This window comes from Mycteria americana, chromosome 5 (genome assembly GCF_035582795.1).
Source record: "Mycteria americana isolate JAX WOST 10 ecotype Jacksonville Zoo and Gardens chromosome 5, USCA_MyAme_1.0, whole genome shotgun sequence".
Lineage (NCBI taxonomy): Eukaryota > Metazoa > Chordata > Aves > Ciconiiformes > Ciconiidae > Mycteria > Mycteria americana.
This window is the reverse complement of record NC_134369.1, coordinates 56389189-56408673: the sequence shown is the minus strand read 5'-3', so window position 1 is coordinate 56408673 and position 19485 is coordinate 56389189. Positions and strand designations below refer to the sequence as shown.

General features: G+C 50.4%; 1 protein-coding gene across 1 annotated transcript; it reads right to left on the bottom strand.

Moving 5' to 3' along the window:
• Nucleotides 1-1409: 1409 nt before the first annotated feature.
• Nucleotides 1410-14465, bottom strand: CHGA (chromogranin A). The gene is made up of 8 exons (XM_075501536.1): nucleotides 14300-14465; nucleotides 13847-13893; nucleotides 9712-9805; nucleotides 9212-9280; nucleotides 6925-7023; nucleotides 5608-6108; nucleotides 4677-5140; nucleotides 1410-1920 (listed from the first exon to the last, which is right to left on the bottom strand). The coding sequence occupies exons 1-8, from the start codon at nucleotides 14343-14345 to the stop codon at nucleotides 1837-1839; spliced, it is 1404 nt and encodes a 467-aa protein (XP_075357651.1). The 5' UTR covers nucleotides 14346-14465; the 3' UTR covers nucleotides 1410-1836.
• Nucleotides 14466-19485: the final 5020 nt, after the last annotated feature.

Below are 19485 nucleotides of genomic sequence, written 5' to 3'. Positions count from 1 at the left end.
ATGGGTGATGCTACTGGCAGAGACTCTGCCACAAAAAAAAAGGAGAAACTAAATACAATATTCAAATTAAAATTTAAATGAAGATCAGTATGTAAAATGTGACTTGTACAGCTGGATTAACTGCCTAATAACTGACATTTTAGTACTGTTTCTGTGGAACAGCTTTGGTTTCGCTTCTGTTCCTATGCGCGTTTCCCTGTGGTTAATGAGCGCGATCTCCTCAGGATGGGGTTGGGACACTCACGCCTCACTCCAGTGCGCTTTCCCCAGCCAGGCTCTCGCCCTGTGCCTTGTCCCAGCTTGCGCCCTGTGCCAGGGCAGCTTTTGGGCCGTGCCTCAGCCTCGCCGCCTCCTCCTGCCGTCGTGTGGCTGCCCAGGGCCGGGGGCGAGGGGCACTGCCCACTCAGCAGCTCCTCCAGCCCTCCCTGGGGTAGCTCGCCTGGTGGGTGGAGGACGGCTTGGGACACCCAGCGCCTCCTGTGCCGAGGGGACCCCACACACCCGCCTCCAGTGCAATTCACTCTACGGGCCAAGAGCACTGATGTTTTTGGCAGAATAAAGGAATATGTCGAGTTCAAAGCCTGGCAGCCGTTCCCTGAGCATCTCAGATGTTCTGTGGGCTGCAGGTGATGGGAGGGAACTGAGCTTCAAACTGGGGGGTGGGATGCAGCCCTGGCAGTGGGATGCTCTTTTCTTCTCCTGCCGATACACATAGAAAGTCTAAAATCTTATGATTGGTGTTGAGAGAGTTTGGGGGAAGCTTCCCCAGCCCAGGCACCACCCGGTCCTCCAGCTGGCGTGTGGCCTGAAGCCCAAAGGCTGGGGAAGGTTCTGCCTGTTAGCGCTGTGCCAGCAGGCCACCATGGCTCCTGCGAGCCAACGCACAGGAGGGCTGTCCCCTCAGGACTGGCCTTCACCTCTGGGGGACCAGTAGTTTGACTAGCCTATTTGTTACTTTTTTTTTTAACCCACTCGTGCATTGTCCAAATAGCTTGACTTGGTCAAGTATTGCCTCAGTGCTTAAACTTCTAAAGTGTTTTCTCTCTGGTCAACCCCGTGTTCATTAATGAACTACGGATGTGACCCACGTCTCACTGAAGCACCCGGGACAGCCGGTGCCAGGGCTGGGCTGTGTGGCACTGCCAGGCCCGGGCGGGCAGGGAGAGCCCCGCAGTGCTTGGGACCTGAGGGAGGTGCCCTCGGTGCTGGGCCTCGGCGGGTGGCAGCAGCGGAGCCGGGTGAGGAGGGAAATGCCGCCACGATGTGCCTGTGGTGAGGGGAGGCCTCCATCCCCCCTCCTCTCCGCCAGGACCGTACAGGCCCTGCAGCATGCTGACGACCGAGACTGAAGTTGCCAAAACAAAGAAAGGAACCCCCTGCAGTTTTATTTTTCCGTAGATAAATTTTTTATATAGAATATATTACAGTCAGAGTTCTCAGCTTTTAATCAAAAGATAACAAGTTATTGCAGTTTTTTTACCCAGTGAAACTACCGGTGGAAGGAGAACATTCTAGAAAGCTGTCTTGTCTTTTAAAAAAAAGAGGGAAAAAACCCCCACCCAGACAGAAAATACATGTGTAGGTTGCGCTTCACGCCCACCGGCGCCCAGCCGGGCGGGTGGGCATCCATGTGGACAGGGGAGCGTAAGGTGAAGAAGCGGCAATGGGCACAACACTATGGCGAGGGAGGCAGGCCTGGGCGCTGGCGAGGTCGGTTTCCTAGGCACGATGCTTCTGCTCCGGCTTAATTGCTTTTAAATCAGGAAATGAAAATGCGGTGGGGAGGGAGGAGGGTGGTGGCGGTGGCTTTCGCCTGCGTGGGGAGGGCTGGGGCCCTCAGCCTCGCCTCAGCTCATGCAGCTTGTGGGCAACACGCTCCAGCTCAGCCTCGATGGCGGCCAGGCTCTCCAGCTCCTGGTCCTGCAACGAAAGCCCAGGACACCCATCAGTGGCCGCGGGTGGGCAGTCCTCACCCCCCAGAGCTACGGAAAGCCTTGCCTGGGGCTAGCTGCCAGCGGTGGCACGAGCAGAGCTGCGTCCTGCCCCATCCCCTCAGCCCGCTCCTGCATTTGCCCCTCTGGACAGATGTCTGTGCGCAACACTAATTAGTCCTGTCCTAATGTTAATCACTGCAGTTGGTGATGGGGACAAGACATGCAGCCACTGTCCTTCCCCAGCCCTGCTGCCGGGCAGGGCAGCCCCCGATGGGTCTCTCCCTCCAGAGCGTGGGGCTGGAGGGAGATGGCCACTGGGGAGCCGGGGCCAGGGCGGGCGCCACCAAATGGCACTGGGTGCCAGCATTGAGGCAGTGGTGTCAAACCGGGATGGGCACAGGTGCCTGCCACCTGCGGCAAGTGCAGCATGTGCCCCACTTGTGGAGGGGCTGGCGGCATCCCCTCTCCCCACGCTGCGCTGGGTGTCCGCATGCGCCTCCAGTACCAGAAGAGGCTTTTCTGTTTGGGGAAATAGTGACTGAGGAAGCCATCAGTTTAAAGGCTCAAGCTGCCCATCGCTTGGTGGCCTTTCTATAGTGGCTCTTGTGTATCTATGCCGTTACCTGAAGCTATTTTATTTAGTGCAGGCACTCAAATGCATGGCTTTGCCTGAACTCCAGTCATACACAACTGGCCCTGTCTCGCTGCCAGCCCCAGCCCTGCCTGTCCCTCACAGCTGCTGTCACTGGGGCTCGCTGCAGATCACACGCTCACCCAGCACAGCAGCAGGCCCTGCGGGAGCAAACTTGGGGCCATCAGTGCTAAAAATGCCTTTTCCTGTCAGTGGAGCTGAGGTGACGGCCCCTCTTCTGTGCAGAGGGAGCAGAGCCTTGCCGCTGCCTGCAGCAGCTGCCAAGCGTGGGCCGATGCTGAGCCACTGGCCTGCACTGCATGTGGCTGGTGTGAAAAAAATAAAGGACGTAAAAAAAAATCATTTTTCTCATCCCTGAGCTATTTTCCTGAAAAGGGAAAAAGTCATCCTGTCCCTCTGCAAGGCCCTTGGCTCAGCCCCTGGGAGGGCTCCAGCTATAGCAGTGTGCCAGCAGCTCAAGGTGCCCGCCAGCACCCAGGGGAGCCAGACTGAGCCCAAGCGGCTGTTCCAGTTTGTTTTGTTTGAAGCAGGTCAGGGAGCCACCGGCTGAGGCTCGCCTTGCTGGAGGAGAGCTTTGGCTGCAACTGGAGCCCGCAGAAACTGAGAAAATAGCGCTGTGCTGAGATCCTTCGCAGCACCCAAAGAGAGGAGAGGTCAGACCCAAACCACTTTCTTGCGCTGTGCCCACGTGCCCTGGCTTGCTCCTGCCCAGCCCCGCAGGCTGAGCCCTGGCGAGTGCGGGGGACAGCACTCTCAGCCCCTGGCTGTGCCCACACTGGGACCTCACTGGCCAAGCCATGCGGTCACGTGGCCCAAAAGTGAGGAGAGGGGACAGGATGGCAGCTGCTCTGGCAGAGCCGGAGCCTGTGCCTTCCCTTCCCTCACTCCTGGGTGCCTGGTCTGACGCCTCCTCACTGACTCCCAGAGGCCTGGATCTAGTTTAAAAAAAAACAAACAAAAAAGTCTTGATGCAACTGTAAACACAGCAGTTTTGCAGCCTCAGCAACCTCCTTCCCAGTCCCCGTTCGGAGGCTAAGCCCACCACCTTGCAGATAAGGTGCACCCCAGAGCTACTGGCAGGGGCAGGTGGGGAGCAGCCTTCTTGGGGGAGAGACCTGAGACATGAGCAGACGGTGGTGAGGAGGCAGATGGGGCAGGTGCCCACCTCCTTGGCAGGCACCTGCTGCATCCCTGCTCTGAGCTGAGACATTTGGCTTTGCTTTGAACCAACACAACTGGAGATGCCCTCTCAGCGGGGGATGCTGATGGGCAACCTTTGGACAATGTTTTGGTGCGTAACTGAGGCAAGAGGGGTGTTTTGGAGGCAAGAGAGCTGCAGCAAACTGGCTTCACTCACCTGCTGCCCCAGTCTGTTCCCAGGCACCTGATCGTGGCTTGTCCCAGAGCAAACACCCACAGAGCCATGCCCAGCCCCACTGTCCAGCCCCCTGCTCTACCCCAAATAAACATCCCTGCCTGGAGCTGGGCCTTAGCACAAAGGTGAAACCGCCACTCCTGGCTGCCGGGTAGGTGCTGGGCTACCACATAGAATCACGCAAGGTACCGGGGAAGGAGGTCTCTGACTTTGGAAGCCTGGCTCAGATGTTTTCCCGTATCTGTCAACCATTTCCACTCCAATGCCCCAGCTCTCTCACCACGGCTGCACCCCTGGCTTACCTCTGTAGGAGGTCTGACACTATTCACTCCGTCCCTGAGCCAGGGAAAGCATTCCCTTTGACTTGGAGAGGCTTTGGGACACAAGACCCACGCCCAGGCTCCAGATATAGCTCTGGTCACCATGTCCAGCACAAGCCAGTGCAAAAGTCCTGTCACATTTTTAAGACTCTCTGGCGCAGGGCATGTTTTTGCACTAGTCACTAAAACAAGGACAAAAACCAAAGGCACAGCCAGGTGCAAATCTCAATAATACCTAGGGCTGAATGACTAAAAGGTCACCAAGCATATCCTTAATGTCACAGAGACCCGATGCTGGCTGCGTAATGCCAAGGTACCATCCACATCTCCAAGCATAGTTTGGATTCCCAAGTAATAACCGGGCAGGATTTACTCTTAAGCGTATGTGCACCAACCTCCGTTCTCCTGTTAGCGCTGCCTTCCTCATCCTTCTTTTCTTCGGGCATGGGAGCAAGCGGAAAGCCTCCTTCACTGCTGTCCTTCTTTGAGTGACGCTTCCATGACCTTCTCACATCTTCCTCTGGACTACTGAAGTCATACTTGCGGGACCTAAATGCCATTTTCATGGACCTGTCTGGGTCTTCCTCACTATCATTTTCCTCCATGCGCTTCTTTGATGTCAGCTGCTTGGCCAGCTCATCCATTTTGTTCCACCTCTTGGAGTCTTCCCACTCCCTGGAGGATTCCTCCTCCATCTCCTCGCTTTTTGCATCCCTGGGCTGGAAGGTGTCCTCCTCCCCCTGCATCCCCTCATCCTCAACGCGATGCCTTCCTCCTCTCAGTGCCCGGGGCTGCTCTTCCTCCTCCTCCTCCTCAGAGCTCCGCCCGTCTTTGCCAAATCCCAGAGCATCATCATTATCTGAAAGAGCATTAAACACAACAGTGAGCAGAAGTGTTAACCTGGTTACACTCCACCTTTGACCCAAGCCTTCACGGGTGATGCAAGGTGGGTCTCCTGACTTAGGCTCATTTTCCCAGGATTCCGGAAATACCCACTCTCACGTCATCATGTCAGAAACAGGGCTTGGAGGCAGCAGTAAAAAAACACATAGAAGTTCAAGAAAAAGAAATTAGTTGTCCCCAGGTGCTATAAAAACTGAGCAGCAGGCAGTGAGGCAGCTGCCAGATCTGTGTTACCTGCTGTGCATGGGCCCATGTGGTCGGGTGCTTGCAGGGGGGGGTCGGGGTGGCTGTTGGTTGGGGAGACTTCTGTAAACCCAGTAAGCACCTGCCTGAACTTTTAGGCTTTAAAGCCTCTTATCTGTCTGTCTCAGTGCTCTCAGCTCACCCCAGGTAGGTATCAGTGCAGTCGATTGGGATACGTACTGTCGCCTCCCTGCATCTCTTCGTCCTCCTCAGCCAAATCAAGTGACCTCTCTGCTTCGGTACGGTCCTCCTCTGCAGCATCGTCTCCTCCGTCATCCTCCCGCTCCACACGCTCCCCTGCCACCTCCTTGCTCTGCTCCTGGCCCTGCCTGGATGACTGCTCTCCCTCATCCTCGAGCTCCAGGCTGTCCATGGGGCCTCTGGTCTGCTCCTCTTCATCCCCTCGCTGCTGCTGCTGCTCAGCCTCAATGAAGTCTTTGCTGATGTGGTTGTCCAAAGCTTCGTCTCGCTGGTCATCCTCTGTGTCCCCGATCTCATTGCTCTGTGCTTCCTCCCGATCCTCCTTCTCGACAGGGTCGGCATCCCGTGGCCTGGGCTCCCTCTCCTCCAGGCTGTTTTTTCCCTCCTCTCCTGAATCTTCATTTTGCTGGGTTTTCTGTGCGGCCAGCTCAGCCAGGGACCCCGTGGGCTGCTCCTCTTCAGGGCGCTCCCCTGCCGCATCTGCAGAGGGAGGAGCAAGAAGCAACACCTCTCCTGAGAGCTCATTTCACAACCAGCAAAGCCCATGCGTTTCTTAGGGAGCTTCAGCCCTGCTCAGCAATCTGCTTAACCAGCCCATGGATCCTTTCACAAGTCACTTCAACATATGCTTGCATTCAAGCAAGCCAGTGCTCTCACTGGTGCCTGCTCTCCTGGAGAGACTTGCAAGGCTGAAGTTAAACATATGCCGAAGTGCTTTGCTGCGACACGGTCCTCATCACCATCTCTTGAGATACCAGCAACAAACTTGCCCCACATGAAACCAGACTGCATGTAAAATGAAATTATTTAGCAGTGTAATATGGCAGTGTTACAGATGCAGGTGTTGTGTGTGTGTGTGTGTGTGTGCACTGTGTGTATCCCAAGTTCAATTTTCCTTCAGAGACCCATAACCTAATATCTTGGATGCCTGGAAATAAGGGCAGCAGGAGCAGACCCAGATCGCACTTGCCTATATCACTGAGTCTTTCAGTACAGGATTTCCCTGGCTGTGACTCATTTTAAGCATTAGGAGTGAGTGATGGTGTTGGCAGCAGGGTGGAAAAGGTCAGTATCAGTTTGGTAACTTGACCATCACCAGTTACTATAGCTCAGAAATTACATGTTGTTTAAGCTGGTAAATAAGAACAAAGCAAACACCGGGTTGCTTGTGTGTGTCAGGGCAGCATCAAAGAAGATGTCTAAATGAGAAGCAGATGGACATATCAAGGCTGTTAGAAAGAACATCCTTGTTTACAGCCTGACCTGGATTTCCTTGGGGGGGAGGCTGACACTGACCTCTCTGCTTGTTCTTGTCATTCTGACTTTCAAGGACTTCGGAAAGTTCATCTTCAAAGCCACTGCTTTTCTTCTGCTGTTGAGTTCTCTCATTGGCACCTGCGTCAAGTAACAAAAAGTAGGGAAAGGCAACAGACCCTCCAGTGTTTCAGAAAGTAGAGGTAGGAAAGCACTTCTGTGCCCTTTATAATTATATGCGTATTTTCTACAATGGACAAATCTGCCAAAGGGGAGCTGCACGGAGAAGTGAGGCTGAAGAATACATGAATCAACTGCAGTAACAAAGCCACCATCAAAAACATCATCTGCAGGAAAGAAAAAGGTCTCTCAACAAACAGAGAAGCAGGGTTGCTAGGAAAACTAATAGTGATGGAGAGCTAGGGAATAAGAGATGCTGAACTGCATCACATTGAAGCCAACAGAAGACTTAAGCATCAGAGTATTGAAGGATAAAAATTGCCTCCTTCCAGATGCTGCCCACGTACCTCTGTTGAGGTGAGCACTGAGAGCCCCTGTGCCCTCCTGCCTGGTTGCGGGGCCCCTCTCCCCAGGCGCTGCCCTCCTGCCACTCCCCGGGAGGGAGGAGCAGCATTCCTTCCAGCTCTGGGGATGGTCCAGGGCCCCAAGGCCCCACACCTTAGCTCTGGGTTTACGGAGCCAGGTTGACAAAAGCAACACCATGGAGAAAGAGTTGTCTGCAGGCAGAACGAGCTGGAGGTCAGAGCGCAGCTGTCCTGGCAACCAGTGCTCCCCAGGCAGCCCCATCCCAGGGGAACTGCAAGCCAAGCAAGCCCTGTCTAACCCAGCTCATCCCATGCTTCTATGCCTTAATGCAAAGGCAAGAGCCAACACTGCCAGCCCAGTCCTCTCTAGCCCTACACGGCGCAGAGCTGGATGGTGTGGGCTCTCCATCCTGAGCAGGACCAGCTGCAGCCAGCACAGAGGAGACCAAGATAAATACCTTCACTTTTCCCCTGGGCTACATGACTCTCCCATCCCCTGTCACTGTGATCTGTAGATTAGAGCTCATGTTACCACAGGACAAAATGGTGTGATGGGCTCAAGCCAAGGAAAGAGCGAAGCAAGATGCACCTCTGTGAAACAAGTCCCTTCACGTGGCCTCCATACTGTATGGCACGGCCTGTCTGATAGCTGAGTGCTCCCCCTCACAACCCTGGTGTGCCTGGGCAGCAGCATCCCAGCGCACTGAAGAGGCCCGGGTTTCTTTCTTCTGGATCATCAGAGCATCCACGGAGCCTGTCTGGGGTCACTGCCTGGCTGGCCCCTCCACCAGTGGGATTTGAGCAGTGACCACGCTATTGCTTTGGGAGCAGCATGGAGGTCTCTCCTAATCTTGATTTCCTGAATTTTCCCTCTCCCTTCTCCCTGCTGCCTCTGTGGCTTCCCTGCTCTGAAAGCAGTCCGGTGGCACTGTCTCCCAGCCATCCCTGTCAGCCGTGCCACACAGGAGCAGGGCACAGGGATGCCCTGGTGAGGGAAGGCTGCCAGCTAGGTTACCCCAAGGAGAAGGAGAAGGGAAGCTCTCCTGGAGCTGCTCTCCCTGCAGCCTGGGGAGAGCCCTGTTGCAGCCTCAACTGGACCACCCAGGCAGAGGGGCCTGCACCAGCTTTGAAGTAGCCTTGCCTGGGACCTGCACACGAGCTCTGGGGACCTGGGCACCTAAGAATAGCACCTTTTCCCCTTTACACACCCCTTTGTATGGCTCTGTGCTGCTGCTGCTGCTCCCACACTGGCAAGTGGTGAGCTGCCCATGCCTCTCCAAACCAAAGCAACTTGCATTCAACCTAAGGAAGCCAACAGGAAAATCCCCACTGGGGGCTTTCATTGGGGTCTTTTAGGTGCAAGTCCTGTTTGATGCTCAGTGAGGCTTCCCTTCTGCCACACCTGGGTTGAGTGCTAGACTCCAGCTGCACAAAGAGTGAAGGTTTTCTTGTCTTTCATTCTAGCTTGGGAGCTGGTGGTTATTTGTTGAATTAAATTACAGTATGTCCTTTTAGGGTTCTCCCACCCCAAAATGCCTATACTCTGCATTGCCACCAAGTTACATTGACAGTCATTTAAATCATCAGATGCATACTGGAGTTATTATAAGCAAATTCCTGTCCCCACTCACCCAGTGGTGAGTCTTGGAAGTCTTGGAACTAGGTTTCCTAGAGCACATTTATATGATGTCAAATTAATGTAAAATACAAAAAAAACCCAAACAACAAAACTGTGCTACAACAGATTAAACCCTTCTTCCCAAATAACTGTGGTGAAACTGTACCTTGAGCCGCAATTTCCTGAAGTTCCTTCAATAAATTTTGGTGGCGAAGGATCGAAATGATTCGTTCATCTGCAATAGGGGAGACTTGGTACAGAACGTGGTCAAAGACAACCTCCGCCCACCCCCAGGAAATGAAAAACAACCCCAAATGCCACCTCCCTCTTTGGTTACTCTTTCCTCTTCCTTGGCCTGATTTGCTGCCATGTCTTTTAACCATGTGGTTAAGATGACAGGAAGGTCCCATAAAACCCAGGCAGCTTCATATCAGCCAGTGCATCCCCCAGCTGCAGTGCCAGCACGATGCATGGCCTGGGCTGAGCAGTCGCTCCGTCCCTGCTTCTGGGGCCTGGTGCAGCCTGGTGGGGTCACCACACGGAAGGTGAGTGTGTCAGGGACCCCTTGTCAGGTGCTAGAGCATGTGTCAGGGCAGGACCAGCCTCTGCTAGTGTCTCTGCCAGATCGGCTCTTGCTGATACCGAGCGTTAAATCTGAGCCTGTACCTCCTCTGAGCGTTTCTAGGCATTCCTCACTGATCGGCAGGGGGTTTGGCTTTGATAAAGTATCAGAGATGACCTCTACAATGCACTTCATCACCTAGAAAGAGACAAAAATACAAATTAAAGCACTGCTTTATTGTCTTTTTTTCATAAATCTATTTGTTACCAAGGCTATAACACAGCAGATGATGGCACAGATCCTCTTGCTTTTCTGGTCAAGCCAGAACTGAATGCTCGGTTCCTGTTTTACCTAACGCAGAAATAGAAGGTACCTCCCAAAAGTGAGAAGTGAGCAAATGACACATGGCAATGGAAAGAGCTTCTCAACATGATGCACGCTTCAGCTGAGGATCTTACGACTCCAGCCCATCCCCGAGGCTGGGCGCATCAGGAGATTAAAGGTCATCTGGATATATACATAGAGAGCCCAAAATCATCCTCTTTTAAGTCAATATATCTCAGCCTGCCTCTCATAAAAGGGCTCAGTGGGAGGTCGTAGAGAGCAACAAGTGGTCAAGCTCTTCAATATGTGACACTGAAATCTTGCAAGCTATTTGAGCCCTGGGAAGGGCCCTGTAGTTAGGCTGCATTCAGGCGCAGAGGGTGGCATGAGGCAAATTGTACTTTCAAACACAGATGAGAAATACTGCTCTCAAGCCCTAGAGAAGGACAAGAAACTCTGGAGAAGTGTCTGGTCTGGACAAGACAATCTGGACAAGACACTCTTGAGTGTTCAAGCCATTTATTCTAGACTGGAAGAGCTGTTCACGGAGGCAGGTCATCTGAAAGCAAGGAAGTTCCCACACTTTCCTCCAAAGCATTTGCAACTGCCTGAGGCAGCTTCCCAGACAGGATGAACTCTGGGCCTGCCCTTTCCAGCAGCCCTTTTATTTGGTGTAAAATGAAAAGCATTATTTATCTCATTTGTCACTTGTACTGAGATTGAAGGCCTAGCTCTTCACCCATGCAACTGCAGCACCACTGATCCCAGTGCTGTATGTGTGGTAGAATGAAAGCCAGAGGCACAAAGGCAAGGTGGCACCTCTGGCAGGGGTGAAAGCACCCTCACCACACTGAGACACACCACCAGGAGCCTTGCTGTGTGGTCATGGTAGACCCAAATGGTCACACAGGAGAGAAAGCAGCATTCACTACAGTCCAGTGCAGTTAGTAGTGCAGGAATCAGGCTGCTCAGTTCAAAAGGATGACTATTTATAAAGCAGCCCAGAAAGTATGCAGGGCTCACAAGTGCCTGTGGAAAAAAAGAGGCTAAATCGAAAAAAAGGATGCAAGTAAGCCTGGGGGGGGGCAAAAAATTCACTCACTGAACCTCTTTCTTCTGATGATTTCTGCAGGCAGCCCTAAGAGTCCTGACCTCCCTCACAAGGTGCCATTCTCAGGAGAGCAAAGCACTGCAGCTGCAGTAGAAATTAAACACAAGTCAGCAATTCCCAGTCATCTACAATGTTGTTCATTCAAGCAATTGGATATATTCACTGACCAGCCAGAATGGGCAAATTTTCACCCTGTGTAAGAAGAGAATTCTGCTTTTGCAGATCACAGCCATAAAATGCTGAACTCTTAACTATTTACACAGTTTGAGGAGCTTGCCTGCTGGACTAAAATGTTACTGCTGGAAAGATCTAACAAAAAGAAAGCAGGGAAATTTCCCTGGTATCATTCTCCTATACCACAAGCAATCCATTAATATTGATTTTAGATGACTTTCAGTCACTTCACTCTACCATTAAATAGAACAAACGCCAGATTCTGATACTTCCCTCCCACATTTTCCACCTTCTGAAGCCACTTATTGCAGCTGTATTCGATGCAGCTTCAGAAGTAAGGACTTTCTCAGCATGAGAAATAAGAACCTCGTCCAATGAAACACTCTATACAAGCTTTCTGAAGATTTCTAAGCTGATTTAAGGTCTTTGTCTGAACACAAAGAAACATCAGTCACCACAGAAATACGGCCAACTCTGTGGAGGAACTTTGTAACATAATGAAATGAAGAGTGCAGTCATTCCACAACACTCTCCTTGACTTTTTGTAAGAGCAAGTCTTGCAAAATGAGACTTCACAAGGTCATGAAATAACAGCCTGCATCAGGAAATGAAGGAGATCCTTTCCAAATGAATGTAATTAATCCAGTGCAGAAACTTGGACTGGAATTTTGCCATAGCTATCCTCTAACTGTGAGCATGTAACTAGATCCTTAGGAGCTGCTCATGCTGTCCCTACACAGAAATCTCCAAAGGATCATGCCCTTACAAGGATCGACTTCACCACTTTTGAGCTCAGCTGTGCTCAGGCCCTTCTGAAATGTATGCTTGTAAGTGGGAAATAGTGTCCTTCGAGCACAAGAGTCGGCAAACACCACAGATATTGTAAATGCTTTGGTCGTATTCAGCTCCCCATGGAAAGCCCTTGGTGTAAGGAAAGTCTGATGAGCTCTCCAGGAAAGGCCTGCAGATGCTGACTACCCATTTCACAGCCTGAGCCACCCACAAATGCTGGTGGCACAGAGCATGTCTAGAGCAGCATGGTGTGTAGGAAGAGCTGCAGTGCTCACTGCTGTACCCATGTAATGATATCCCTGCCCTGATCTGTCCCATGAGACCAGGACTTCCTTCACTGAAATGCTGTGTCTCAGAGGGCAGTGAAGGTGGAAAAGCCCTTATGGCTCCTTCCACTTGCAGCAAAAATCAAAAGAAAGCTGTGGCCTGATTTTGCTCTCAGCTAGAGCCTGTGTCAGTGCAGTACCCAGGGAGGGGACAGGCTTGGGAGACAATCCTTCCTCGGTGGAAGCATTCCCATGGAGTTGCACCAGCTTCTAGAAAAGCTAAATGTGGCTTGCTAGGAAGTGCCATGTTTTACAGGTAGAGCATATTGGGGAATAGATCTCACAAGGAAAATTGTGGAATTAATGGATTGTCCCACCAGGTGCCCAATGAGCATCCCATTCTGGCATGGCCAGTTGAAGAGGCAAGTGCCTGCCCTGAGTCGCCTTTCTCAGTTAGCAGCGCACAGCCTGAAGCAGGCACCCAGTGGCTCACAGCTCATGGCTCAGCCCCAGCAAGGGCTAAGCAGGCTAAAGGTCTTAACAAAGCAACAGCTCTCCAGGCCCAGGCACATCTGACAGGACACAGGGAAGCGCATCTCATGGCGCTTGCCCTGTAGGTAACAAGCAGAAACACTGTACAACAGAGCCTGTGGCTGAGGGTGACATGAATGTGCCCTCCCCTCCTGCTGCCTGGGGAAAACTGTTATGTTGCTAGAAGATTTCAGGAAACAAAGACATTCAAGAAGTAGGGGGGAAAGGCTGGTGTTTCCTTTCTGGACATTAATTTCTGTAGAAATCTTAATCTGGGCAGCTAAGAAAACAGCTTATCTGAAAGACTACAGGCATTATAATATCAGGAAGGGGAGGTCTGTCACAGGTCAACACAGGCAAACCTATCCAAAGGTGCCAAAAGCCCCTTGGGAGTGCACACACTTGCAAAGTGCAGCTATGAATGTCAGAGAGGTATGACACAGATGTATGCACAGAAGCCTATAAAAGAAGGCTGGAGAGGTCAGCCAAGTCCTGCACTGCTTGTGGGCATCCAGACAGGCTAAGCAGTAGCTGAGGACAGATTAGCAATCTGAGAGTAGCCAGTTGCCTATTTTTCAGGAACATGCATGTTTAAGTAACACACCACACACATACAAACACAGATGTATACACACCCCCAAACACACACAGTTCCAGCAATGCCCTTTCCTGAATCACATCTCCCCCCACTCTCCCCTGAGTCACCTCCTGTTGGGAGCTTTGAAAAGCTGAAAGTAGGAGGACTGGGAAGGGTTATACCCAACCTCCATCCCCAGCCTCACCATTCTCCAGACAAGCTTGTTTGGTCCCTCTGGTACATCCTGAGGGACTTCCCTCCTGCCCAGGTGCTCAGAAGTGGGTAAATCCTGGTAGGGAGGGAGTGGGGGTTGGATGGATCCTGCTGTAGAGATCTCATGCAAATCCCTGGCACTTCCTACAGGGCATTTCAGCAGGGGCAGCCAAAAGCCAGCCATCTAGGTGGAGGTTAAACATCACATCCTTCAACTTCATTTGCCCCCTCCACTACAGGCCCATCCTTACCTTAGTGTCCCCTTTATTCATGTCGTTTGTCACGGGAAGGGAGACGGCTGTAAAATGAGGGAAGGGCAAGAAAAGAGAGCTTGTTATTCACCTCCACTGGGAAACAAGCAGAGAAACCCTATCCTGCTAAAAAAGGGAGTGGAGAAGAGGGGCATCTCGCTCTGGTGGAAGTGGTCCTTGGGTGCAGCAGCTGGATGTGTGCATTGTACCCCCCCTCAGCCTTCCCCGGGAAGGGGAAGGGGAAGGGGAAGGGGAAGGGGAAGGGGAAGGGGAAGGGAAGGGTCCCCAGGCTGGCAGGCCCGGCGCGGCCCTCGGGCAGTGACCTTGCGGCGGCCGCTGTCCGCGGTGCTGAAGGGGCCGCGGCGGGAGCGGCGCTGGGCGGCGGAGCGCGGTCGGCGGGGCGGAGGGTGCCGGGAGTGGGGGGCACACGGACCCCGGCCCAGCCCCACTTACCCGGCACGGCCAGGAGCAGGACGGCGAGCAGTCCTGGGCGGCTCATGGTTCTGGCGGGACGGAGGGAGGGAGACAGGGGCAGAGGGTGAGTCTGTCCCTGGCGTGGGGGCTCCAGGCGAGGTGCCGGCGGGAGACAAGCACCGTGCGTGTCTACGCCAGTGCCCTGCTGAAGATCCCAGACGGGGCACTGCAGCAACCGGCTCATTTATATATCTCAGCCCCTCGGAAATGGCGTCAGGAGGAAGCCACCTCCTCCTCTCTCCCCCCTCCCCTCGCACACAGCCTTCCCATCAGCCTGCCGCACTCGCCGGGTGTTGGAGGAGCACCCACACGCCAGGATCCCCCCGACCCCCCCGGCTGCCCGGGCAAAGAGTTCCAGCAGCAAGGTGTCAGGGTCCAGTTGCTCCATCTTCTCACACTCAGCAGGAGCAGGATGGTTGTGAGGTGTGTTTCCAGGATGTCACTTTTTCCAGCGCCTCACCCAACACTGGCAATCTACAAGCACCTCTGCATATGTGCCCTCTCTGTATGTACCAGCCGTCAATAGTGAGAGTCACCTCATGTATCGCAGCCAGCACAGCCACCTGTAGATGGATTTGCCCTCTAGGGGTGCCCTTGTCTTTCACTGACCACAGAAGGTACCTAGACAAACAGTTTAGAACAGATGCTGAAGTTTTTAGATACCTGCTAAGTGCATCCACAGAGGATAGGAGTGCCTGTAAGACTGGTCAAGAACCAGAGAACTGGTCCCATGAAACAGGTTTGCCAATGGAGATTAGAAGTCCCAGTTATTTTATGGAAGATTTTTAAGTAGTTGCATATCATCCGGGGTAAATAGCAAAGGCTGGTGGGTCTGTTGCTCAGCTATTGTGACTCTACAAATTTTAATAGGTTGCTATCTTTTGTTCAGTGGTTCATAACAACCTATAGCATCACCCTACACCCTCACTGCTAAGCACTCCAAAGTTGAAGTAACCAAGACTACCTGGTTACTGGTTTCCATTGACAAGGGAGAGAGAGGACGTAACAAATTGTACCATTGTCTTTGTCACAATCATTTCCATGCTCTTGACAAAATGTCTGTCTATTCTTTGGATGGAGCGTCTGTCAGGTCAGACAGCTGGATTCTCTTTTGAAACTGATTCCAGTGCTTCCTTAGGACAATGCTTCTTTCAGAATAGCACCTCTGCTATTCCATGGTATTTCTCAAGCAATTTCAGAGGTCAAAAAAGCCGGGGACTTATACTAGAAAACCAAATTCAGAAAGATGCACTGTCCTTCTTCCCCACCCTACCTTATTCTGCTCACTGGGAAGTCCTGCACCCAACGAGCTAGAGAGGACATATTTATTCTCAGATGACAAGAACTCTTCTATGAGACCAGGGGGTACAGACTGCACTATAGGTTTCCACCTTCTCTTTCCATATGCACATGGAAATGTGATCCCAAATGTGTACTCCCAAATGTCCTCTAATATCTATCTGATTTAAATGCATGCTTCAAAAGGCACATTTGGATTGTAAAAGCCCACTCATACAAAATCAAAGCTCCCCTTGTCTGTTGCATTTTCTATTTAATAGCAGAGAAAAGCTGGAAATAAATTGATCCTCTGAACAGTGCTTTGTGGATGACAATGATTGATATTTAAATGAAATGAACACCCATGACAGTTCTTGTTGAATGGGGAACCTGCATCCTCCAGGAACAGTAGATATCCTTTCTTTTTGGTTCTTGAGTTGGATTTGTGTGTGTGTGTGTGTGTGTGTGTTGTTGAATTATTTATTGGGGGGGGAGGAGGGTGTCATATACAATGGCCTTTTACTCCTTCAGGATACACCAGTGCATTTTCGTCTCTGAGTCTGAAATACAGAACATTATTAAGCTTGTTAATTCCTATGTATTCCTAAGAAAGAAACAGATTGATCTGCTTATCAGGCTATGTTTACCTAGTCAATATTTACCTATCCTTACATATAAATGTTGATCTTATTAGGGCAATAAATTATCTCAGTTCTAATCCAGTTTCTTACATAAAGTCCTTTTCTTCCCTGGGCTCCCTTTTTGAGAAATGTCACAGGATATCTAGTGTCCATTACTATATTTTTTTCTCTCTTTCTCAAGCTGTGGTCTTGCATCCATTGAGTTCATTGCAAAGGAGAAACTAAATGTTTTCCAGGTATGGCATGCATTCTCCCATTGTAGTAGCATATAATGGATGATGAATTTTTGTATTTCTTGCCCCAGGAAAATGGATATGAAACTGTTAATCTAGCAATCAGTACTTCTGCTATTGGAATTTGTCTCATTAGGCACAGCTATATTAGGAACTGTCAAAGTAAAGCATGTCAGGGAAAGATTTATGTCAAAGAGCAAAAGTGATCAAATAAAAAAGTGGAAGGTATTCTGCCATTCAGAGAAATGCAATGCCAGGAGCAGACTTCAAGGGAAGAGCAGATTTGTGAGTCTCTGAAGTAGTTTGTGTTTTAGTATATGGAGAACTGGAGTAGATCTTTAGTGGGTAGCAAAGTGATGATGATGGACATTTCTGACCAGTTCCAGTCCTACAAAAAAGCTGTTTATGTCTGTAGAAAGCAATTCCATTTTTCCTTATAGCTGCCCAATTTCTAGTGCATGAAGTGTGGTGAGAATGTGGAGACCCATATACCATTATCTGCCTGTGGTCACTAACATAACGTGCAGGTGGAGAGGGAGATGAATTATTGTGGTGGGAAAAGGATATTTCACCTCCTAGCCTGAAAAGTGATTTGAGAAGATGGCGATGTCTGGATGGATGGAAGCAGACACCCAGCACTGTTGTATTACCCATGCTCTGAGCTGAGCGAACAAAAGGGCCAGCCTGAAAGCTGTATAGGTATATTAATATCTTCCTATGCATAAGGTCATTTGCTCAAGAGATCACGTGGCTTAAGTGCTATTCTCAATCAACACATAAGAGTAATTTTTTTTTGTTTCAGAATTTAGGAACTAAACCGAAAGGATTTGGGATATGGCTCTGAGCTACTCTGAGAGGTTTGTTCTCTAATTTCTTGGCTCAAACTGGGTTAAGAATTCACCCTTCTCCTGTGCTTGGAAACACTGACGCTGTATTTCAGACTGCTGTGATTTTACAGATCTGGGAACTGAGGCACAAAGAGAGAAAAAGTGTCATTTTCATAAAGACATCAAAAAGGCTTGAAGCCAAGGCACAGCTATTACCCACACCTTAACCAACAAGACCACTAAGCAAAAAATAGGCAACAATTACCTTCTTGCATATGAAATCAATTGATAACTCTCTAACTGAAAACCTGAATGTAAGCACACTGCCAAATTAGTAGCAAGGTCTATTAAAACTCCCACATCACACCTTTCCTTCTTTCCCACATGTTAGTCAATCACACTCGCCTCTCAGTTCCCTTGTACAAGCCTTGCTTGTCTGCCTGTAAATAGAAAGGCGCTTCAAAGCTCATACTGCTGTTGTGAATATCCATCTACACTGTTAAAAGGCAGTTCTCTCTCTTCTTTTTCAGGTCAGAGGCAAATTGATGTTGACTTGCTTTGATTTTCTTAGTCTAGACTGTGCTTGCACCAACCTGAAATGAACTGATTTTCCTGTTCAAAGGTTTACTTACATCCCATAAAAAAGCCCAACATTGTTCCCAATCCTAACAGTAGCTACTGCTCTGCCTATCCATTTCCATCCTTTCCTGGCATGCACAGCTCTCACTGGGGCAGATGGAGTATGTTCTCTGTTGGGAGAAGAGATGTCTCTGTAGCAATCACAGAATACCATCTGGGCACCCCTACAAATAGCTTGGATCTCAATATAATTTCTCTAAACATTATTCAAATACCTATCTGGAAAATGTCATACCCCTCCAATGCCTTGGTCAGTTCACCTAGCACTTAGGGAAAGCCCTTGCTGATTCCTGTGAGCCCTGCTGAATCAGTAAGAAAAGATGTGGACATGGAGGTTCTCCCCAGCCAGAGTGATCGCAAACAGCCCTCTCAGGAAATTACTGATTATGCCCATGGCTGTGATTTTATTTGACTTGTGACAACAAAGTCTGTGTCATGCCAATGTACATATTAAGCAATACAAAACAATTTTCGAAGTTCTAGAATGGTCTAAAACAAGTTCATGAGAAGACCATTGATACTGCTCAATGCTGACTTACCTCCAAAGTGAGAGACAGATAGTCCTACTTCTTGCGCTGCAAGCACTAACAAGATTCATGAGCGTTAAAAAAAAAATAATTACAAGAATGACTCAGGTCTTTGGACCTGCACTCCTCTCCTGGGGGTCTGTAAGCTCACCAGACTACCTCCACACTGCCAGCAGCTCATAGCTAACACATGGACCCTCAGCCAGCATCAGCATCATCTCAGATTCTGTACATTAAATGACTGCCTGGTATATTTTGTACAGATTAATCTTATTCCTCATCTTCTGCGTTTAAACACCTGCTCCTTCATTCCTGAAGTGTCCCAAGCTGTCTGTCCACTCCAGGCCAGTTGCTCAGTGAACACCGAGTGAGGCACAGGGGTACGTGGGTCTCCTGGGTTCCCCATACAGCCAGAGTATGCATACCGATCAAATGCTGTGATCATGGTAAGTTCATATGTAAGTTATGTGATGAGATGTAAGTTAGATGCACTTGTGCTAACTTTCCCAATTCATCAGATGAAGTGACAAAATCCCTAATTAAAAAAACAATTACAATTAAAAAGACATTTTTTCTAAAGGCAGGGTTTAGGATTGTAAAACACATAAGCATTTTCCATTCTAGATGCTTTCTTTGATCTCCTTGGCTCACATCGGAAATAATGTACTTAAAGAGATGAAAAGAAGACTGCACACAGCCTGCTTCCCTGCTGCTGTTGCAGAAGGATGGAGGAAAGGGGTGAGGAACAGTCATCTGCTTCCTACACCCCTCTGTCCCCCAAAAGTGCCAGCCGCAAAAACCAGACTTAAGGACTACCAGGGCATTGCTGTCCCCCAAGAATATTCTTCTCTAAACAGCGGTAATAACACATCACTGGAACCGTTACTTGGAGACATGGAGCATAAGGACACAGCAATTGCTATTCTGGGTTGGAGCAGGGAGCCAGAGGTGCTGGGGCCTCCCCGAGAGGCAGGGGCAGGGGCTGGGGTGGGGACAGGGCGTCTCCCTGCCCTTGTGCCA